Consider the following 23959-nt stretch of genomic DNA (forward strand, 5'->3'; position numbering starts at 1 on the left):
TGAATAAAGCTGACATTGTGGAAAGACACAACTCATGCACAGCCTTTGTAGGGTGCTAGAGACGCCCACCACCCCCCCAAGCCCAATATTTCAGGATGGGTATATATGGACACGGACAAATAACAGATTTCTTCCAGTTGTGTGTGTGTCTGCCTGTCTGTGTGTTGATACGGGCAGTTCTCAAAATTTCGCCAATTGCTTATCCACCATCTCTGTAATCAAGCTTGGAAAAGCTTTTTCTCAAAACAACATAGTTGTTGTATTAAAACAACAAGTTCATGTATTATTAAAAGTGACTTAATTTTCTTTGATTGGGTTTGGGGGGTTGGGTTTAATTTTTTTTAAGATAATCACTTTAAGCAAAAAATAAAAAAATATTTTGAAGTATGCACTTAGTTTGTTTTATAGTTAAGAAAGAGATTGGAGGGGTAGAGGGATGCTGTGGGTATGGGGAACATTAGAAAATGATGCAGAAGACAGATACAGGGGCAGCAAGATTGACTGGAAGTCTCAAGACCTAGGAAAGAAAAAAAAGACTTCCTGGAATAACATTCTCATCTTGTGCTTTTCTCAGATATGAGTCTCTAGGACTAAAGTCAATTGCCCTTTCCTAATTTAGGCATGATGTGGATATTGGCTTTTAGGCAAATTAATGATTGTTACAACTCTGATCAGAAGAATAAATTTTTCCTTGTAGAACTGATGTATAAATGATGACGGCAGTGCCATTTCTATAAATTTTCATGTTAGATGTGAAATGTGTACATTAACTCTTTTTTCTTACCGAGTCAGTCAAGTAGGCACTTTTTGGAAAAGCCATTTTCATAAAACAGAAATTTCATGAGGTTAAATACAGTTTCTGGAATTAAGTACTACTTATTTTATTTAGGGAAGCTCTCTTATCTGAATTGTACAAAGACCATACAAAATCTATAAAAGGTTTTCATACTCAGTGGCTTAACATTGTTTGTATTCTTATCATTGCTACATATGAGGAAAAGGAAAACATTTTTTTCCTGAAAGCCAAGAAGGTAACTCTATATGTATACAATGCAGTTTTTTTTCAAATAAGATTAATTAATAAATTGCACCACGTTTACATCTGCATATGCTATAATGGGGCAAATCCTACTGTTTCAGATTGCAGCTGTTACTCCAGAGCTCTGTAGTAGAGGACTATTGTTAAAACTCCAGCATTAAGCAGGAGGCCTTCCTTAAGACTCAGTATCCGAGGAAATCCATGTTGCCGGTACCCACTGAGGCTCCTCCTGAGCCTTCTGAATGGCAGACACCAACTGGGCACATGCATCTTGCAAGTTGTCATTCACAATCACGTGATCAAAAAATTGGCCAAACTGTGCTTCCATTTTTTGGGCTAAATCCTCCATCTCTTGTAGATCTTCATCCTTTATGACAGGTAGAAAAATATGGATAGCACAGACTTAATGAGATAAATAGAAATGATACACAATTTGTTTTGCTGTGACGTTCAGTTGTGAAGCTATTGATAAAAATACGTAGGTCAAATAAATGTCTTATATTCTAAACCTCAAAATTTATGTTTTCTATTTTTGGCCTTACTTAATGTTTCCCTGGTCAAGGTTTTGCAAAACAAAGAAATGGTAGCCAGAACAAGCCCTTCAACTTCCCATTTGGACTTAAATTATCTTATTCTATTATCTAAACACTCGAAGCTTTCAAACTGTATAAAACAAAACAAAACAAAAAAAGAAAGGAAAGAAAGAGAAAGAAAAAGGAAAAGGAAAAAAAACTATCAGTTGAATTTATAACCTATACATAAATTTCAAAGATGGACTTTTATAAGGTAAAATAACAGTTCCTGAAATTAAATACTGGTAAGAATGACATTATTTTGCCACTTTCAGCACGAATATGGTATGATATGGTTCTATTGAATTAGATATACCCTAATGTCCTTTGCTTCATGATGACATGACCTAATTCACCTTTAATATTGTCTATTTCCACTATTATGAAATGCTCATTTAGTGAAGGTCAGCTGACCTTCATTTGGCACTATGCATTAATCTCATTGCTGTTATTTTCTTATTTGTCCACAACAATTAAAATAGTACAACTTGTTGCCTGTACAATCATAAACACATATACAAATGCAAGCACTGAAATGTTGTGACAGTACTCCTTTATCAGATGACCATGCTTGTGACCCAGAAACAATTTTGTTAATTTGTTTAGATCACCATAAAAATGAGAACACAATTGTAAATGCCCATAAAATTCAGAGAATATATCCATGGACTCCACTGTCTGAAATGAAAACTAAAGAATCAGACTTTCATAGAATAATCACAAGAAGTATGAAGATAGCATTAATAACAAGGGATTATATAAATATACCTCTTGCTCACTTCAGCAGCACATGTATTAAATTGGAAACAATGCAGATTAACATGGTCCCTATGCAAGGAAGACAGGCAAATTTGTGATGCATTCCATATGTTTAATTTCAGTTTTATAAGATGAGAAAGTTCTAGAGATCTGTTTCACAATGTAAACATACTTAACACTACTGAATTGTACAGTTAAAAATGGTTAGGATGGGGGGAGCGTAGGTGGCTCAGGTGATAAGTGTCTGCCTTTGGTTCCAGTCATGATCCCAGGGTTCTGGGATCAAGCCCCACATCAGGATCCCTGCTCAGTGGGAAGCCTGCTTCTCCCACTCCCCCTGCTTGTGTTCTCTCTCTCTGTCAAATAAATAAATGAAAATCTTTTTAATAAAGAATGGTTAGGATGGGTAAGTTTTATGTTTTATGTGTTTTTTAACATACACACACGCACGCACACACACACACACAAAATAAGTGAATGTAGTATCTTGATCTAAGTGATGGTTATCTGGCTTCAGGCACACATAAAAATTCATTGAGCTGCTACATGTAATATTTATACATCTTGCTGAATGTTTATGATGTTTTAAAATAGTTAGGATGGATTTAATTTTTTAAAAAATGGAAAAAATTACCTATTCTAGGAAGAATTCACTGATTAATCCCACCTGTCTTAGGCCCTATATAATTTCCATAATTAATACGTTTGCATTTAGAAATACATTTTATATAGATCCCTATTATTACAGATAAGATATATTCACTACAGAATTTTTTTAAAGATTTTATTTATTTATTTGTTTATTTATTTATTTGAGAGAGAGTATGCACGAGCAGGGAGAGGGGCAAGGGAGAGGAGCAGAGGGACAGGGAGAAGCAGATTCCCTGCTCAGCAGGCAATGGGGTGGGGGCTCCATCCCAGGACCTAAATCATGACCTGAGTTGAACATAGACACTTAACCGACTCAGCCACCCAGGCTCCCCCTTCATTCTTTAAAGTAAATTCTCTAACTTTTTCATACACTGAATAATGAAACATTAATGTCAATCTTATGCACACCCAATTTCCATGTGGTTTTGCAAACTGTGGTGGGAGTTTTTTTTTTTTTTTAAGCTAAATAAGAAAAAAGAAAAAAATAAGAGCAGCATCATAGCATTTATTAAACTTTATTTAATATCTACAAATCATGTCCAGTAAAAAGGGTAAATCATAAGGGCATTTTTAATTAGAAACAAAAATCACATGCCTTAATATAGGGATGTTGTAGAAACAATATGGTGAGTTTTTACTAGGAAAAAAATGTATATTCATCTATTTCTTCTGTATCTTACCTTGAACTTCATGTCCACAAAGTAGTCTGTAATGATCTTGGCATTTTTTCGAGATTGCTTCATACGGCTCATACTAGATGGCTTTATAAATATGACATAGGGCTTCAGTTCTTGGGTTCGAGCTAACTGAATACCCTACACAGAAAAATTAAGTGCACATTTAAAAATAGAAGTCTTAAGTTCTTAGAGTCAACACAAATGTTCTCAAAATTTCTAAGAACAGAAATCAGCAATTATTTTTAGCTAATTTATTTTTATTTATTCTCCTTTGCCCCCAAGTCCTCAACTCTAAAAATAAACATTTTAATAATTAAGAGAGCGGGTTCTAGAATCAAAATTAAGTTTAAACTGGCTCTTCCTCTTACTAGTCATGACACCCTAATGAAATCTGAGAATAGGATTCTATACATAATTTCATGGCACAAAGACAAAGACAAACTCTAAAGGTGGATCAGTTCTGTTTCACTCTCACTTCCCTTTCCTCGTGCTATTATGTTATATTGGATACTACCGATACCTTCACACTGACCACCAGCCTTGACCCAAGGAAGAACAACTGTCTGGTCCCCTTATTCTCTTTAGCGCATGTGGTATATTTTTAAATGAGTACAAAAAACCCAAAATAGAAGGATCAAGAAAATGGAGCCTACACATTATGTACTCTTTTTTTTTTTTTTAAAGATTTTATTTATTTATTTGACAGACAGAGATCACAAGTAGGTAGAGAGGCAGGCAGGCAGAGAGAAGCAGGCTCCCCACTGAGCAGAAAGCCTGATGCGATGGGAGGCTCCATCCCAGGACTCTGAGATCATGACCTGAGCCAAAGGCAGAGGCTTTAACCCACTGAGCCACCCAGGCGCCCCCATTGTGTACTCTTTGTCTTAACATGCTCGCATCTGCCCCATCCCACATATGGTCTCACAGAGGTAGCCGTAGGCGCAACCACACAGGAACCTCCCCTCCTGGTGTCAGGCAACATCTTTTTCCCCCTACCAATGTCCTTGATGCCTTTGCGATCAAGGTCAAAGCAGGATTCCAACTTTTTTATAGCCACCAGCTCAGTTTTCTTTTGGTATGTGAGAAGCAAGACTTCTTTCCTAACTAAAGACAAGATATTGGCAAAATGTTCCCTCACGTATGATGCTAGCCCTTAGATATGGTAAGTGGTCTTATCCCTAAAAGACTAACAGAATAAAATGTCTCAACCTCAATCTACAGTATGTGCACAAAACGCATGACCTTCATTCACTACCTTGGGCAGATGGGTAACGCTCCACCACAGACCTACCTGGGGCTCTAAGTCCATGACACAGATCTTTCCCTCATCAAGGACTGTTTGAACAGCGTCCACACTGGTGCCATACAAATGGCCTTTGTACTCACCATGCTCAAGCATCCTGCAAGAGTGCCACAAGGAAAATAAGAACTCTCTCTACCAGTAAAATATTACTAGTAGTAACATAGGATATAAATATGTGGACTTTGCTAGCACAAGAAGAATGAGTGGAAAATCAACAGGAGAAAAAAATATTAGGAGATCTAGGGCTTAACTCTTTCTCCAAGTCTCTAAAATTTGCAATTCAATTCTGCTCCCACTCCAAACCCAATGAGTTAGTGTACAAGTGTATCAGTTTACATTTCCTTGTTTAACTCTTCAGAAAAAAAAGGAATTATCCTGGGAGCTTTGGATAATGCATAAAAATAGTAGATCTCTTTTGAAGGTAAAATAACCAAAGGGGAGAACCAGATTCTGAACATCTAGTTTACCTGTGACTATACACGAGGCTTTCAAATACTTCTTTTGACACATAGTGATACTCACGTCCATCCACTTCATAACTCTTTTTGGAGCGAGTGGTATCTATCAAAATATGGAATTTTTAAAAAAGCTTTAGAATCTATAAAATGTTTTGATTTAGTACCAACATGCATTTGGATAAAGATGTCCAATCAATATAAATAAAGGAATACATAAACAGATAAATAAAATGCTAGAACCAAAATGAGGGATCCTGAATTGGTGATAAGAAAGAAGTTCTCACACCAAAATCAGTTCATCTAGAAACCTTTTCTAAGGGCTCATAGTGTGGACATGAATGTGTCAGGTGTTAAGCCAGGTGAGAAGGCCCTAAGGGGTACCGGCTCTTACTTCAAAGCAGGCATGAGTGAATGATGTGTGAGGCCTAAAGGCCCCAGCACATAAGATATCTTCTGTGTAGCAAGTGCATGTCCCAAAATTCCGTTTCATTTGTCACACACGTAGCCAGATGAAACGTTATTATCCAAAGTTTACTAATAAATAACTGAAGATTTTAGAGAGCCACTAACTTGCTTGTACATGCAGACTAATGAAAAGCAAAGTTGCAAACAAGAGCCTAGCTGCTCTGACTCCTCCTAGACTAGTATTTTCTGCTACACCAGATTGTCTCTGATTTGAAACGGAGAGATCCCATGACAGTCTGCAGTCTTGCCCCAAGTATTGATGGCTAAGTGAGATGGTGATTAATTTGGGGGGATCCCCAGAAGGGAAGGATTGGTGGAGACTGAATTCAGTCCCATTCTTTTATTATATATTCTCCAACTTAAATAGTACTAGGTACAGAACACAGGAGCTCACTGAGTAACTAAAAGTGATGCATTATCTGCTCACCCATTTATTCAATGAATGTGCACCAACTCCCTCTGTCCCAGATATGTTCAGTTCTTTGAACACAAAGATGAGCAAAACACAGTTCCAACCCAGTGTCCTATGTATATTGCAAAGCCGGTAGTCCCTTCATCTGCATTACCACAATTTCTCCATGTTCATTGAAACAATGGTGTCTTTGCATTTGCCAAAGTTTAAGAATGAAATATATGAACACGTGATAACACCAGCACATGGGAATGACCAAGTAGGAGCTTGAAATAGGCCCTAAATGATGAAAGGCGTTATGAACATTCAAGAGGCTCAAAAGGCAAATGTCACCTGAGGGTCATTTTTGTTTTTTTCTTTTTTTTAAAGGAGTTTGTTCATTCATTTTAGAGAGAGAGTGTACATGTGCACAGGCAACTTGTGGGGGGCAGCAGTGGGGAGGCAGAGGGAGAGGAAAAGAATCTCAAACAAACACCACATTGGGTGCAGAGCCAAGGCAGGACTTGATCTCATGACCCCAAGATCACAACCTGAGCCAAAACCAAGAGAGACGCTCAAGCAACTGAGCCACCAGACGCCCTGGCTTTGTTCTTTATGCAAAGCCTCTCTGCAGATCCTTACAGTTCCCACAGTTATGCCACTTCTCCTACAGCTTCATACTGAAAAAAAATTCCAGTAAAACACTATAGCTCTCAGGTTATAATAAACTATGTAAATATAAACCCAAGATGACTCCTCCGTGGTTCTACCTATATTTTATATGGTGGGTTAAAAAATCTGTGAACGGGCACATAAGTAGAGGTATTCATCATAAACTTAAAACTATGCGCTCAGTTTAAAAAGCAAAATATGCACAACATTTTCTCACCTTGAAGGATGGCTAGCCATACTTCTTATAATTCTTCTATGTTCTGTGGGAATTTTATTTTTATCTACGTTCTTGACAAATGGCACTTTCTTTTGTAGTTTTCGTGCTGGGGATCAATGCCCATTCTTACATGTGTGAACAGTGTTTGCAAAGCACAAGCTAAGGTATGTGACCATAAGGCAACGTTTTCTGTCACCTACTGACCTTCTTCTGGCTCTGGATGAAAATCTAGCAGTTACCATGACTCTTTTGATTACTTTTAGTTTAAAAAAAAAAAAAAAAGGCCACCATCATTTGTGCCACAAAACACAGTCTCAAAGTAATAATAAATTTATTATATCTATATATTTAATATAACTTATACTAAATATATTTATATATTATAAATAACCAATAAAAATGGAATGAAATTCCATTCCCATGTAATAATCAAAATTGTGAATTTCATTCCTATTTTGGGCTTCTCCTCCCGACATCTGCTCTGACTTGCTGCAGCCACAAAAGTTGCAGCCAGAAAAGCGAGAAGTCAGGAAAGGAAGTAGAATTCACTTCTTCCCTTCCCTTTCATTGCCTTTCTACTGTTCCTCCCCAGTTTTATGTCTGTCCAAGGCTGGAGTGCAGAGAAGAGAGGAAAGAGCAGGAAAATGATGCTGACGCTGATGCCGGATACTACAGGTTTCTTTTAGACTTGGCAGACATTTAAATGTGGCTCTGCTCTCCTGGAGGACGCATGGGTTATTCTGCAAACCCTACCACCACCGCCACCACCACCGAGTATCCATCTTTATTTCCGCTCATCATTTGTGAGTTCTAAAAGGGCAGCAACTCCCCAGCCACACCCCTGGTTGCTCTAAACTCTTCAGATTTTTCAAGTATAATTCTGACACCAGTCTTCTTCGTCCCCTAAACTGCAGGGAACAACACTAAGCTTTCTGTTCGTTTCTCTAAGTTCCTCTCTGGAACTGAAGTGAAGGGAAAGCACCCACGTGTACTTGCTCTTACCTGGTATGATCACACTTACAGTTTACATAAAATTACCTTTGCATATATTAAAAATTTTAAGATAAGATAGGGCATTTAAAGAGCCAGGCACAGTGCCCGGAAGATAGTAAGTACTATTATGACTTAGCTATTATTACTAAATATTGTTAGTTTTCCTAAAGGGTCATCTATATGATTGTTAAGAAATGGAAAAGAGACAGTCACCTTTTAAAAGCCTCGCCAGCAACATGGCCATGAATCAACTCCCTCTATTTAAATACAGTTCAAAATATTGTATAAGGACTACCCCCTTGTGTCTTTTATTTTTACAACAAAGATGGTATGGCACAGTTAAAATGAGATCAGTGCATCTGCGAGGCAAAGACAGTTTGACCAGAACATGAACCGCTAGGAAAGAAAAGGCACACCTACGCGGCACAGCACTCTGGAACTGCTCAGGATTAAGTTCAATAAGTTGTCTTCTCAGTTCATTGACTCCAACCCCAGAAGGTCCTAAACACAAAAAGCCACATACAGAAATCATTAGACGTGGATAAATATAATTGTGTGGTGACATCATCATTTCAGTACTTCTACTTAAGACATCTGAGAGCAAATGTTTTTCAGGAAATTACATATCTTTTCAGAAACGGAAACAATTCCGGAAAGCTCTTGGGAATTTTCCTGGGGACCCAGGGAGTAACCCACACTTCTTCCACATCCCAGGAATCAGCTGGGGAGTTACAGGAACCGGTCACCCCAGCGAAGTAATCTAATGTTGGGAGAACTGCCTGGCCTCATTTCAGATAATCTGAGACAATCTAACTTTCCCGGCAAACGAAGTGTTTATCACATCACAACCCCGAAATCAGCCCCTCGAATTACCAGTTCTGAGAATCAGCACCCCGTGTCTAACTCGAGTCAGGGCTGAATTCAAACAGTTACATAGGGTCCGTGCTTAGGCTTAATGCTTTTGCTTTGCCATATTGAAATGTTAAACTTTTTTGTTTTTTTAAGATGTATTTATTTATTTCAGAGAGAGAGATGGAGAGAGCACGAGGGGAAGAGGCAGGGGGAGAGAGAATCTTAAGCAGACTCCATGCCCAGCGGGGAACCTGACGCCAGGCTCCATCTCACAACCTCGAGATCAGGACCTGAGCTGAAACCAAGAGTGGAGGTCTTACCCCACTGTGCCACCCAGGCGCCCCGGAATGTTCATCATAAGCTCTAGCATTTTCGGTTTGCACGGAGCCCTGCGGATTCTGCAGCCGGGCCGGCTGCAAGCGCGCTATCCTGCTCCACAGCATCCTCTCTCGGGTCACAGTTGGAGCATGCGCAGACACGCGCAAGACCGGCCTTGCTACTGCGGCAGGCCCTGGTCCGCAGAGCTCGCGCGCGCGAAAGCAGGTGCCCCCGCACTGTACTTGCCCTGCTCCGCGGGGCCAGAGCCACAGGCCAGAAGACTCCAAACACTGCTCTACGGAAGGTGATTACAAATGGCGCAGGGAAATAGATCTTAAAGATTCTTATTTCTGATACAGACTGATAATACAGTCTGGGGGACTACTCACCTACGCTTATAAAGTGAACCCTAAGCAGGTTTTAAAGGGGCGCCTGGGTGGCTCAGTGGGTTAAGCCTCTGCCTTTGGCTCAGGTCATGGTCTCAGGGTCCTGGGATCGAGCCCCGCATCGGGGGTCCCTGTTCAGCGGGGAGCCTGCTTCCCCCTCTGCCTCCCTGCCTACTTGTGATCTCTGTCAAATAAATAAATAAAACCTTAAAAAAAAAAAAAAAGACAAGCTTCATCATAATACAGCCTGTTATTACCCCGGTACACATGCGCCGGGCACATGCCGTTCCTCTGTCGTCCATAAAAGCGTGGGACCACCTTTTTATTTATAAACACCTACATAGAAAACAGGTGTTTTTGTTGTTGTTGTTGTTGTTGTTGTTTTTTAGGTGTTTATAGGGGATAAAGAATGCTGCTGTTGCCACCACTCCCAAGGCCACAAGGCCACACTGCCCGGTGGAGAAGGAGCCGCGCAGAGGGAGGCGGACAGCCGCCGCGGGCAGGGACGTACCGACCAGCACGACGAGGCGGTGCTGCTCCGACGGGCGGCGCTGGTACCGGACCACCTCCTCGTAGGGCGCGCCGGGCGCGGGGAGGCCGCCGCCCCCACCGCCCAGGCCGGCGCGCAGCTGGCCCAGGTGCGACTTGCGGCGACAGAGGCGCATGCTGCGGCGGAAGCCAGCTGCGGGGGTGGGAAGGCGCGGGACGTCACGAGCAGCCGGGGGACAGCCCGACCCCGCCACGCCTGACGGAGCCTTCGGGGGCCGCGCGGCCGAGTGCGACGGAGCTTCCTCGCGGCCGTCCGTCGGCAGGCCGGAAGTCAGACGCGGCGCGAGGGAAGAAGAGCGGGTCGCGCCCCCTCCTCCCGCCCGTGTTGCCTCCGCGGCACCCAGGGCCCACCGCAGGCGCCGGGGGCTGGGCCTCCCGGGGGCCGATCACCTCAAACCGTTTACTCCTGATGTTTACGTTTCATGGAGGAGGAGAGAGGAAAGTAAACACATCGATAAAAATAAGTGCTTAGAAGGGTCCGGGCATCGAGAGCGATGGCGGAGCTTCCGCCGCCGGTGGTGCAAGCACAGCGGGTGTGAAACGCTGACGTCGAGCGGGCGGGAGAGTGAAGCGCTGGAGCCAGGTGAGGCGGCGTCTGGGGGAAAAGCAACCCAGGCTAAGGGAACAGCAAGCGCTCAGGTGCGGAGAAAGGAGGGCCCCGGGAATGAGGGGGAAGCACAAGGAGGCCCGAGCGGGGCAGGCTGGAGAGGAAGCCGGGGCGGTGGCCGCGGGCTCCAGCCCCGTGTTGGATTGTGGTTCACGGGGACTGAGAAGTCACTGGGTGGTGGAGAAATGGGTGTGACATGGTTTATGTTTCTGAAGAAGTCCTCTGTTGCTGTTCCCAGGTCCTTCCCTGAGGTACAGCTCGGGACTCTTTGTGTATATAAACACACACACACACACACACACACACGTGCACTATATCTATCTATCTATGTCGAACACCATGAGTTCACACCAATACCACCAATGCCAAGTCAACACCACAGGATCCATTCCAGCCACCTGTCCCCACCCTCACTGCCTGTGTAACTCCTTTCTCTAACACTGAGAAACCTAATCGTCCTCAGTACATTTACTTACTGTATTGGTCACGAGCACCTGTGCAGGACAAGGGACAAGTGACATTGGCAACCTAGCAGAAAGTGTCAGAGCCCACACGAGGTGAGGACGCCATCTTTGTAGAGGCTGCAAGGTGTCAGAACCCAAGTGATGGCCACAGTCCTCCTCACCTTGCTCTGGCCCTGACACCCTGTACCAGTCAACAACGTTCCCCGCACAGACGCTCTCCTCACACCGTTCAGTGATGCCCCTCCCCAGGCTGCTGCTTCTCCACCTTTGTGTACGCCTGCTCCTGTGGCCTACCTAATGGCATTCGGGCTGAGTTATTCCAAAGAGATCAGAAAAGTGGCCTCATGGGTTTTTTTGTTTTGTTTTGTTTTTAAAGCTCTCTCAATGATTCCAATGTATATTTAGGCCTGAGTAACCAACATTTCACTTTACAGACCCTGCTGTCTTTTGGAGGAAGCTCAGCATGGGTTTGCGTGAGCCTTTAAATGGATCCTTCAGAAAGCTCTGCCCAGTTGACAGAAATGTGGCCATCAAAACCAAGTTTAGTAGTCAGAGAATGGGTCTCTTTTGAGTAACATAAGTATATCATGGAACAGTCTGGAAGAGAACCAAAGATTTGTAATGAATAATTAAGACATATCCAGTGGAAAATAGATGAATTCTAATGAATGATCAACACAGCAGAATATTGATCCAAAAAACGAGTTGGAGGATAGAGGGAAAACAGAACAAAGAACAAGTCTGGAAATGTTCATCCGCAAAAGAAGCTTTCAGGAGAGTCAAGATGGTATGAATAAAACTTGACAAGTGACAATGACCGGCCTCTTATTAATCATTACCTACCGATAAAGAACTTCTGACCGGAGCCAACAAATTCCTCCTTGTCTGGAACACAGAGAATGGCCCGAACAGAATATGTGAAGGAGAAGGAGAAGTTTACTTAGAACAGAGGCATGAAATTATCTTCAGATCTGCAAGTGACACATTTCAGTAGACGTCAGTACAGCTGAATTAATCTTGAATGGCTTCTTGCCATTTTCCAGTCTCTCACATGCACCAAACTATGTGAAAACTCTTCAGAATTTTACCAAAACACTGAATATATTCTGTCAAGTACAATTGAAACAAAAAGCTATTTTACACTGGTTTAAAGTGACAAGAAAGATACTGAGTCACATAAAAACAAATAAATTTAGGTATACATTGTTAAACAGGCCCAACGAACGCTGTCTTAAAGAAGAGAACAGGTAAACTGGCTTTGGCTTCAACTGTAGAAATGGTGTTCTGCAGGACCTATAATTAGTCCTTTTGTTAAAGATGGGTTTTTATTTTCTCCCTGATAAAATGGTTTATTCTGTACAAAATTAGTATTTGCTTTATGGTTGCTAATTGTTTCTGACTGTCCAGGAATCTGAGGGACAAGGCTGAGGAACACTGATCCCAGGGGGACTGAAGCACCTAGAACTTATTTAAATTCCACCTCTGCTTCTACTGGGGTCTCATAAAAATTCTTAAAACTCCAGGGGAAAAAAAAAAAGCTGTTATAAAAATGTCATTTTCAAATTACTTTTTACAGATACATGTTCCTTTTCACTTAGGCAACTCTGTTCTGATCACTGAAATATATAAAGAGCCATTGTCTGTAGAATGAATTAACATATACAACCTTTTCTTCTTTTTAAAAAACATATATTTTAAAATACAAAGAAAACACACCAATATCAATCCCATCATCTGATAAGTAAGCACATTTTTCTAACTGAAATATGTCAGTAAGGTTTTTTTTTAAGATTTTTTTTTCTTTTTCAAATTTTTATTTAAATTCTACTTAGCTAACATATCATGTAACATTGGTTTCAGGAGTAGAATTTAGTGATTCATCACTTACATATACACCCAGTTCTCAGCACAAGTACACTCCTTGATACCCATCCCCCATTTCACCCATCCCCAGACCCATCTCCCCCCCCCCCCTCCAGCAACCCTCAGTCTGTTCTCTGTAGTTAAGAGTCTTTTACGGAAGTGCTCTGAATATATCCTTAATATATTAAGGATATATTCATAGCTTAACTACTTTTCATTGTTCATTTTTAAATATTCTTCTATGAAATTGAATATCTCACCACTGATTTCACCCTTAAAATACATTATCTTAAAATGTATCCTGTCACGCACGCACATTGAAGCACTGCAAGATCTTAACTATAGTTCAAGGTGGCTTGTCCAGAACATGAAAACAAACAATTACCTTCTGAAAGCTCCTCTGGATATTTGCGTGAGTGAAGAAACAGGAAAAAGTTACGCCTTTGAGATGATCAAATTGACCAGCCCATAAAGACCAACACAAAAGCAAGGCATTCAGGTCACCCCTAGAGCAGGCTGTAACTCGGGGGTCGGCCTGGGACAGCGAATGAGCGACATACACATGGCTGGGGGCTGGGGACTCATTGGACCGACTGTGCTGCTCGGGGAACAATAACTTTTTCTGCAGCTTACTTACATTCTCTCTGAGGGCTTTTTGTCTGGGGAGACTTCTCTTTACTGGTTGGCACAAAATAGGGCTTGAGAGGGAGAGAAATTATAGGAAGGCAACTGCTGTGAGCCTCCTCTCTCCTCTCCCAGAGGCCATACGCAGTCCTGTGAAGTGGCCCTCGGGCAGGCAGCCTCTGGCCTGAGCATTCTCCTTCACCTCTCACTGGGTCCAGTGACACACGGACTTCTCCAGCTGCTCCACTGGAGACGGGGGAACTGAACACAAAGCATTTTCTAGATGTCTTAAAACACCCATTGCTTTGTTTTTAATGGCATTCCTAATTAGACTATATCAACACCCCCTGAAAAATGCGAGGAGGTCACAGGGTACCACATTCAGAGAAGACTTGAGCCCCAAACCAAAGAGACGGAAGGACCCACTTAGAGCTCTAAGTAACAGAATTAAGCATCATGAATAAATATCAAGAGATACTTACTTAGGAAACCTGCCAGCTGGGGGCTCATTGTTCCTTAAATGACCTCTTCAGTGAGTTGGGTTCAGAAGGTACAGGGACATTCTCAATCTTTTGACTAAGAGGGGTCCAGAAGGGGCATCGCCCAGTAACTAAGGGGGGGCTTCACGTGTTCCTCTGCAGTGATTAGAGAGGTGGCTGCAGAATGCCCGTCCAGAGCGAGAGGCCGAACAATGCTAGCTACGCTCTGTGTACCGCTAACATCCTAAGCACTTTACTTGTATAAGTTATTTTTCTTGCTTTAGATGTGAGGCAGGGGGGTGACATGAAGGAAGACCCACAGGTAATGAGTCACGGAGAGGGATTCTACTGGGACAGCCTGGCTCCAGTCCCTGGCTTTACCCACTCCCCCGGACCGCCTCTCCGTCCACAGATGCCACAAATACCTCTGGGCCTCAGCCATGGTGTTCATGTGTTAGACTGTCTTCCAGAAAAATGAGGAGTTGAACATAGAGCAAAGGAAGACTATGATCCAGAGGCAATAAAAATTAAGCCAGTCCCGAACACAGAGCCACGTGTCCAGTGGAATCTGCTTCTCCCTCTCCTGCTGCTGCTCCCCCTGCTTGTGCTCCCTCCCTCTCTCTCTCTCTGACAAATAAACAGACCAACTATCTAACTAAAAACGGGAAATTTAGAATCAACGTAAGTGGGAAGTTATCCGGTTATGTGCATACTTCCCAGCTCTATCTGCCCATCCCACAGAGCCCCAAAATGTCCCTCATAAGAAGCACCAATGAGGGCAAAGAATATAATATCTCACAACCATACTGTTGAGATATTTAAACAATCATCGTATGATGTCCCTAAATATGGGTTAAAATATACCAAAATGTAGAACAGACTCTTAAAAATCAACACCAAAGACTCATTTTTTACTTACCGGATTCAAATGTTTCTTCATCTATAGTTTCCCATGGAGAAAAAATAACACCAAATGTGTGATTATAGTACAATCTGTACTGAGTCTATATTTTAATAGTCTAATTCCCCAACCCTATGCTTCTGTGGACACACCAACTTCTTGAAATTCTTTCCTAAATCAAGGCCAAGTCCGTGGGGTCTCTCTGGCATATTAGAACCTTAAATGAGATACATGGTGTTAAGCAGTGGGGCCACAACAGCAAGCACGGGTGCTGCAGGAGCTTAAAATAAATAAAATAGAAGAGAATAAAGAGAATGTAAAAGAGGCTCAGGGGAGAGAAAGGTAGAATGTCACAGGAAGTGCCAATGGACATCAGACAGCGCACAGGGTTGCAGTGAGAAGGCTTGCAGGGGGAGAGGGGACTTCCCCACCTGAAGATTTTGGAGGGGGTAGGGCATAAGCAACAGGAGTGGGGTGAGGAGAAAGAGTATATAAATGGTTTGACTGGATAGGCTTGTCTAGGTGTCAAGGAAAGATTCTATATTAATCAACTTCCTCATCAGTCAAACAGTTCTCATTAGCGGGGCGCCTGGGTGGCTCAGTCGTTAAACGTCTGCCTTGGACTCAAGTCATGGTCCCAGGGTCCTGGGATCGAGCCCCACATCAGGATCTCTGCTCAGTGGGAAGCTTGCTTCTCCCTCTTCCACTCCCCCTGCTGTGTTCTCTCTCTCACTCTCTCTCTCTGCCTAAATAAATAAAATCTTAAAAAAAAAAAACACAGTTCTTATTAGTAGTTTAAAGAGATATTAAGGACTAAGAAACAAGAATGTATGTGGAGAGCAGTTTGAAGTACGTAGCGACATTACCAAAGCGTGTGTCCTTGGATCAGACCAGAGTGCACTGAGAACATACTCGGCCAGGTGTTAGATAATGCGTTTGCAATGCTGTTCATTGTAGCACTGCTTGTAATGGAAAAGACTGGCCATAACTCAAATGTCTATGGATAAGTGATTGCATAAATGCACAATAATTAACCTCACCAATAAGCTATTAAAAACAAATGAGGAGGCTCTTTAAGTGCTAGGATGAAATCATAGATAACACTAAGGAAAAAAAAGCCAGGAACAGAACAGCGTGTAGTGTGTACCATCAAAAAAGTCTTTATTTTTAAAGGTGCTTTTTTAAAAAAAAGAAATGGTGAGGATGATGGTGGGGAGAGGAGAAAAAAATATACAGCATTGTTTTTATGTGCACAGAATATGTCTGGAGGGATCTGCAAGAAATTGAGAGCATTTATTGCCTCGAGAAATAAAACTGAGTAAGGAAGCAGGGAAAGGGAACTCTGTACTTTTGTAGTTTTTGAATTTTAAAGCATGTGAATATAGTACCTAATAAAAGATTTAAATTAGAGAAAGAAATGAATATTGGTGGAAGTTTAAAAAAAAACAACCAGAATGTATACTTGATAGGATAAACATGGTGTCAGCATTATTTTGTAGTTGTTCTGGGAAGTATATATGAATCTTTCAAATATCCACTATTTAAAGATTTCATATTGCTCTTTAATTTCTAAAAACTAGATGAGCCCAGAAAGCCAAGACAAATTGACCTCTCAGACTAAAGCCTTTCCAATAGTCTTCTAGCATTACCCTCCTGATTCTTTAGCCAATCTTAGTTCTGCCACTAAACTAGGGACATCTTTTCCCAACTTCCAAAAAAAATTAAGTGTAGAAACATAAAAAGTTTTCATACATTTCTCAAAAATTTGGAACCCACTACTAATTATCTATACTAGAATCTATCATATGTTACCAAACAATAACAAAAAATATATGTTGCTTTTTAAAAATTGGCATTTCAATATTTTATAGTATTTTATAAAGAGCATGGCGGTTTCCAGACATTCCGCCTGAATGTTACTGAATGTAACACCTGAGTATTACTAAGTGTTCCTGTGATCATTTCCAAGACACTCCTTTCTAGAACACTTTCTAGAAGGTTGGTTTGGAGCCTGGAGACCTTTTCATAGCTGTGCCTCCCTTCCAAGTGCCAGGACCATGGGACAGGAGGAGTTCATTTTACACATTACTTCCAGAGGAAAGGGCTGGGGCCCCATTTGGCTAACTCTGCTTCCGAAAATCTACAGCTAAGACGCTTCATATTCCTTCTGGTGGTAAATCTGTCAAGAGGAAATGTTACCTGCTTCCACACACTTCTCATCAATTTTCATGTCATCTAAAAGAGGATGGAAAGGGAAAAACAAACTTAAAATGTATCCGTACCACAAACAAAATTCCCAATGTACAGACTTATGTCAGTGCAAGACCATTTTATGATAACGATACTCTGACAACTATCCCTCATGCTCACTCACTCGGAGCAAAGGACTCCACTGTAATAAATGAAAATGAAAATCTATGGTATAGAAGGCTACATAACAAAAAATGGTAAAAATTTTAAAAGCATCAACTTTTTGGGACATCTGGATAACTCAGTCAGTTAAGCGACTGCCTTTGGCTCAGGTCATGATCCCAGGGTCCTGAGATCAAGTCCCACATCAGGCTCTCTGCTCAGCAGGGAGTCTGCTTCTCCCTCTCCTGCTGTTGCTCCTCTTGATTGTGCTCTCTCTCTCTCTGACAAATAAATAAAATCTAAAAAAAAAAAATCATCTTTTTGAGTGAGCGAATTAGTTTATCTAAAGCTTCAGTTTTCTATCTATAAATGGACATGGTAGAAATACCTACCATATAAGAGAGGATTCATTGAGATAATATATGAAAAGCTCAGACAGATGCTAAGTGCTCAATAAATGTTAACTATTTGTACCTTTAGCTGAGATATCTATAACAGGATAAGAGAATATAATTTTTAAAACCACCCATCCTATCCTAATATCCAAAACCCTCTACAACATGACCCAAGCCCAAATCTGAAGGCTGTCATCTACTTCTTTCCTTTGCATGTCTTGTGCCCGCATTAGAGTAGCCATCATCAGGTCTCCTCTGGGCCTTTGCTTATGCGTACCATAGCTACCATTCAATTCCTTCCATTTATTGAAAGATTATTTTTCAGGTCAGTATTTTATAATAACAGCTGATCCATTAGTTCCCAAGACATCACTAGAGGATTTGTGTGTTATTGGTTTTGTTTTCTAAGCAAAGGAAAACTACAATTAGTATTCCTGTTTTACAGAGGACAGGAGTGAATTTCTAAAAACGGCACAAGGAACCCTGATTTTTCTAACTTGCAACTCGGGGATCTAAGACACTGATTTTACTCTCTCAAAACAACAATTCCATACCGTTGGCACAGGTAGGTGTTATGGACTGATTTGTATCCCTCCTGAATTTGTATGTTGAAGTTCTAGCCCCCAGTACAGCCATATTTGGAGACAGGGTCTTTAAGGTTGAAGGAGGTCATACTATTGGGGCCCTAGCCCAAAAGGACAGGAAGTCATCTGCAACCCAGAAAGAAGCCTCACCAGAAAGCAGACCCACTGAATCTTGATCTTGGACTTCAGGCTTTCATAACTGTGAACAAATAAGTGTCTGTTGTTCAAGACACCCAGTCTGTGGTGTCTTGTGATGGCGGCCTGAGCGGACTAAGACAGTGGGTTTGTTACCCACCAAGGCCACAGAGACCCAGGCTCTCCAAAGCCTGCCCATGTTCCCTGTACCCTTTCTAATTTCAGAACTGAAATAGGGGAGTAGCTAGGGGACTGCTCCTCTTTCTTCTCTCCCCCTCCACAAGCAGATGGCACCTTTCTTGCTTTTCTTGCTTTTGTGAGTGTGTGTGTGTGTGTGTGTGTTTGGCATCATAATGAGTCCCCCACGTGTCTGGGCTTGGAGAAGGAGAAATAACAACTGGAAGTTCCATTGTCCCTTCAGGCAGCGCCCTCCAGACGGAAGCTTCAATCCAGACTACACTGCCTGTAACACCTCCCAAAATTCTTACTTTCTCTCCACCTCAATCTTTTCATCCATAAAATGGGAATGATCGCAATTCCTTACAGGGTTATTTTTAAGACCATGTATCTAAAACATTTGACACAAAACAGTGAACCAGTGTCACAGCTTCTACTGAATTTTTACCATGAGCTGCATCTAAATGTTCTCTCTCTTTTCTCCTATTCCTCAGTCCTAGAACAATTATACCATGTGTGCTCTCTGTTTACTGACATCTCTTTTGCAAATTAGCACACTACTAGGTATACAGGAAGAGCTTAATAAATAGCTAACCTGCACTGAAGTGAATTAAGAAAACTATACAGAATTTCTGTAAGACTTTGGAGGTTTTTTTTTTTTTTTTTTTTTTTTTTTAAATACCATTTCTTACCATCTTCCATAGAAATTGCTGGGTACAGACAAATAATGAAAACAGAAAAAAAGAGCACATTGGTTAATGCTATAGTTTTTCAGGTTAACTTATAATAAGAAAAGTGAAGTGCCAAAATTATAACAATTGATATTCTGGGCTTAATCTATAGAAATTTGGTAGAGATTTGGTAATGGAATGATAAATGAATATCCTACAGAAACTTATTCATTTATGGATCTTGCTGGAAATGGAAAACTTGCTTCCGGCAAACCCACTCCCTTCCCACACTAAAGTTCTGTAAGGGCTGTATTCTACTCATCTCTGAGTTAATGCACTTGCATTATATTTTAGGAATTCAAATTTTGACTGGAATAAAAGGAAGGAGAGAGGAATGGAGGAAAGGAGGGAGGGAGGAAGAAAACAGAGGCAACGGATCAAGTGTATGTGCGTCTTCAGTAAATATATTTTTAATAGTGATCTGCACATTTTCCCTTAAAGTGAAATAAAATTGCCTATACCTTTGAACTCAATAACCTCTCCCTTAGATTATTTTCTCCCTATGGTAACATGAAACAGAAAGGTACAAAATAATACTCTGGCAGCACCATCTACAACAGTTAAAAGAAAAGAAATGACGTAATAGTTTAGAAACTGATCACACTCCTTCAGAAACAACACTGTGAGCCTTCAAGTCAGCAGCTCCATCCTTGGGGCTCTTGGACTCAGAGATATCAGAGTATAATAATAGGGGCTGCAAATTCTTTCTCAGGATGGACTTTTCCAAACGTCTAACGTAAATCGCACTGAGGCTACACAAGCAAATTAAACATCACCCGGGGGGTCATGCTAGATCAGTAGCTTCAGCAGCTTTTCCAGGTGCCTTTGAGAAATGAAGTAGGAAACCGAATTAAAGAAGCACTTCAATCTGGTTTGGTAAAAAAACGAAAACCAAAAACCAAAAAACTTTTCCAAAACACAGGAGAAATAACTAACATACCACTATGACGATCATATCATGAAAAATGTTTCTCATAAAATGTTAGGTTAGGGGCCCCTGGGTGGCTCAGTGGGTTAAAGCCTCTGCGTTCGGCTCAGGTCTGTTCCCAGGATCCTGGGATCGAGCCCTGCATCGAGCTCTGCTCAGCGGGGAGCCTGCTTCCCTCTCTCTCTGCCTGCCTCTGCCTACTTGTGATCTCTCTCTGTCAAATAAATAAATAAAATCTTAAAAAAAAAATTAGGTTAAAAAAAGATAGGAAGCGGCACTCCTGCTGTCCGCGAAGGCTGTAAGATATGTATCCATAAGGTCATATGAAAACACTACCAGGTTGAAGGATTCATGAGAGGGTTTTCTTCTTTCAAAACTCTCTCTGTAGTTGTCATCACAAGGTTTCAAAAGAAAAAGAAAAGAAAACCCCATGCGGGGCCGAGACAAGTGAGTAATAAAGTGACCGAGGACTAGCCAGGGCTGATCTGTGACACCGCCCCTACTGTCTGCACTCTTCCCACACAGCCTCCTGCCAGGCGCCTCTCCCTCCACCTGGTGCATCTCCTCCCTTCCCCCTTTCCAGGGGCCTGGGGTGAGGGCCATTTCTGAAGGGCCTCACCCAGCCGGTCCCCGCTGAGCTCTGCCGGGGCAGCCCCCACCTATTAAGGCAGGAAGGAGTTTACAAGCATTTGTCACCATGGATGCCTTACTAACCACCACCCCTCCCCCGCTGCCATTTGAATAATACTGTCTAGCCAGCAAGCTGCCTGGATTAAGTAATAATTCAGTCTCACATTTATTCATCAAAGACACACATCGCTGCTCAGCTGAGCTTCTGAAGAGCATGAAATTGACACACCCCCCCCCATGCCTCCCTCCCCAGCACGGCTGTAAGGTGCATGTTAGCTGCAGAATCGTGGGGGACTCCAAGCTGGGGAACCATCCTGGAAGGTGTCACCGACATTGGAACATTTATTTGCATTGTCTTCTAAAGCCAAAGGAAAGGAGGTACAGAGTAGGACTTCAGATGGCCGCAGGAGGTTATCTGGGCAGTCGGGGCGGGGGGGGGGGGAGCATTTAGGGATCCTCTCCCGGGCAGGAAGGCAGCCCTGGGAGAGAAGGAGCAGGCTTCCCGTGACGCGCACACTGGGTTCAAGCTATCAGCACACTCACATATGGTGGGTTTGAGACCGCTGGGGGGCTGGTACGGCTGAGACCACCAGAACTCCCGTTGCTTCCTGTGCACAAAGAAATACACCGTGAGGGGGGAAAAGTCAACCCAGGTCAACCCAGGTGAATCAGATTCAGTGTTTCCTAGAACTCTGCTGCCTCCACCCATGGGAAGATGGAAGTTTCTTCTCCAAACACATCCCCAAATAGTCTCCAAATACACAGGCTTTCTCAGTACTCTTTTCCTGCCTCACAGGATCCTTCCAGAGCAACTCTGACTTCTGCTGAAAATCCTGCGGTGATGGAGAGCTCACAAGCCCCAGGGCTTCGGTCCCTGGCCCAGAGGCCCCTGCTTCTCCCACTTCTTCACCTGCCTCACCCTTGCCTCTGAGTCTTCACAGCCTGTCCCGGCCCACCCCCACACCCCCACCCAACCGCCCTGTCCTGGGCTGGGGGTGCTCTCCAGTTCCCTTAGAGCCACGTGGATTTTGCTCCTTGTGCACTAAGCCAGTAAAGCTGTCATTTCTGTGGGCACCTTGCAAGGCCCCCACCAGGCCGTAAGGACTAATCTCATGAGTGCTTTAGCCTTGTTTGTGGCAGCTCCTACGTTCGGGTCATCCCTTATCCTCTGCACGTTAATTCCTGTCAGGCTTCGCCCACCCCCACCCCAAGCTCTTCTCCACACCGGGTAGATCTCGGGGTCAGTCCTTCCCCGAGTCTCCCTGACTTCAGCCTCTACCGTGAGTGAGTGAGCCCCTTTGCCTTGCTCTAACCCAAGCCCGGGACTCCTAAGGGGGCTGCTCCCCTGTACCCTTCAAGAGGTGGCTAGTTTCCTCTCCCACCGCCAGTGGGCTGCTGGTCAACCAGCTCTGCAGGACTGGCTGGAGCAGATGAGCTGCTCTGCTGATGTCTCTCAAGTTAGTACTCTCCTGGTGGCTGATTTCCAGCTGCCACCTGACCTCGCTGACTGAGGACACCAGGACAGAGCACACGGGCTCTGGGAGCTGCCTCCAGCCCACCACTCAGTGCACTTGGCCTTGGCTCCACGGGCCGGAGGTGGGGTCTTGGCCTTCTCCAGATCATGCCTACTCACTCTCACGCTCTCAACATGATTCTGGCATGATTTTCCTTCCAGTTCTTACTCAGGATTCATTCAGCCTCAGCCAGTGCCTCCCAGTGTCCCAGCCCAGACCTTTTCAGTATCAGTAGCTCAGTCTCACCTTCCAGCATCCCTTTCTTCTCCCATCACCCCCTGCCTTCCCAGCCCCAACAATCTGCTAACCTCCTGTGCACCTATAACCCATTATCTTACTTCCTTTCCACGGACTCTTACTCCCTCATTTCTCTCCTTACTAGCTTGAGCATCAGGGTCCATCATTACAACACTCCCATGCCCTTTTCTAGATTTACTGTTAAATCCAATTCTGCCTCATCCGGACCTGTCCACCAGGAAGTGAACCGGAATCATTTCAAATGCATGACATTTAACCTTGCGTGGGCCAATCATGCTGACTGTACTATATTTACCTAATGCATCTGCTGGCAGGTTCTCATAGAAAATGTCGAACTTTCTACTCTCTTCTTCCCAGCACCTCCTTATCCATCCTTATTCTCAGCTTATGACATCACTTCTTATTTCACTGAGGAAATCACAGTGGTTAACCCAGAACTTCCACAAGCTCCCACAATATCCGTGTCCACACACTCAGGATTCTCTACTGTTACTGTTACTGTTTATGATCCCGTATAAGGTCAACCCCTCTGCTTGCACCTCATTGACCTTTTTTTTTTAAGATTTTATTTATTTATTTGACAGAGATAGATCACAAGTAGAGAGGCAGGCAGAGAGAGAGAGAGAGGGAAGCAGGATACCCACTGAGCAAAGAGTCCATGCGGGCCTCGATCCCAGGACCCTGAGATCATGACCTGAGCCGAAGGCAGCAACTTAACCCACTGAGCCACCCAGGCGCCCATCACATCATTGACCTTTAAACAGGCCCACTTATACATGGATTTTTTTCAATAAATATAGTACAGTATTGTAAATGTATTTTCTCTTCCTTATGATTTTCCTGTGGATATTTTCTTTTCTCGAGATTAGTTCATTCTAAGAATACAATATATAATACATTCACACACAGAATATGTGTGAATCCACTGTTTACATTACTGATCAATTGTAGGCTCTCAGTAGCTAGGTTTGGGGGGGTTAGAAGTCATATACAGATTTCTGACTGCATAAGGGGT

The 23959-nt window shown here is 42.7% G+C and overlaps 1 protein-coding gene and 1 non-coding gene across 2 annotated transcripts in view; one reads left to right on the forward strand and one right to left on the reverse strand.

Moving 5' to 3' along the window:
* Positions 1 to 848: 848 nt before the first annotated feature.
* The window catches only part of MPP4 (MAGUK p55 scaffold protein 4), a 40002-nt gene continuing 16891 nt past the window's right edge, over positions 849 to 23959 (reverse strand). The window contains exons 12-24 of the mRNA XM_013062345.2: positions 21716 to 21780; positions 19576 to 19593; positions 18143 to 18145; positions 17440 to 17475; positions 15259 to 15279; positions 13622 to 13636; positions 12217 to 12258; positions 10265 to 10435; positions 8618 to 8698; positions 5469 to 5562; positions 4990 to 5098; positions 3702 to 3836; positions 849 to 1406 (exon numbers count right to left, since the gene is read on the reverse strand). Coding sequence (XP_012917799.2) covers positions 1215 to 1406; positions 3702 to 3836; positions 4990 to 5098; positions 5469 to 5562; positions 8618 to 8698; positions 10265 to 10435; positions 12217 to 12258; positions 13622 to 13636; positions 15259 to 15279; positions 17440 to 17475; positions 18143 to 18145; positions 19576 to 19593; positions 21716 to 21780 — 982 coding nt within the window. The 3' untranslated portion in view covers positions 849 to 1214. The remainder of the gene's footprint in view (positions 1407 to 3701; positions 3837 to 4989; positions 5099 to 5468; positions 5563 to 8617; positions 8699 to 10264; positions 10436 to 12216; positions 12259 to 13621; positions 13637 to 15258; positions 15280 to 17439; positions 17476 to 18142; positions 18146 to 19575; positions 19594 to 21715; positions 21781 to 23959) is intronic.
* Positions 2383 to 2484, forward strand: LOC123391713. The gene has a single exon (XR_006606407.1). It is a non-coding gene; the product is annotated as a U6 spliceosomal RNA (small nuclear RNA).

The sequence above is a fragment of the Mustela putorius genome, unplaced genomic scaffold (assembly GCF_011764305.1).
Source record: "Mustela putorius furo isolate JIRA1106 unplaced genomic scaffold, ASM1176430v1.1 tig00000275_pilon_pilon_pilon, whole genome shotgun sequence".
NCBI classification, from domain to species: domain Eukaryota; kingdom Metazoa; phylum Chordata; class Mammalia; order Carnivora; family Mustelidae; genus Mustela; species Mustela putorius.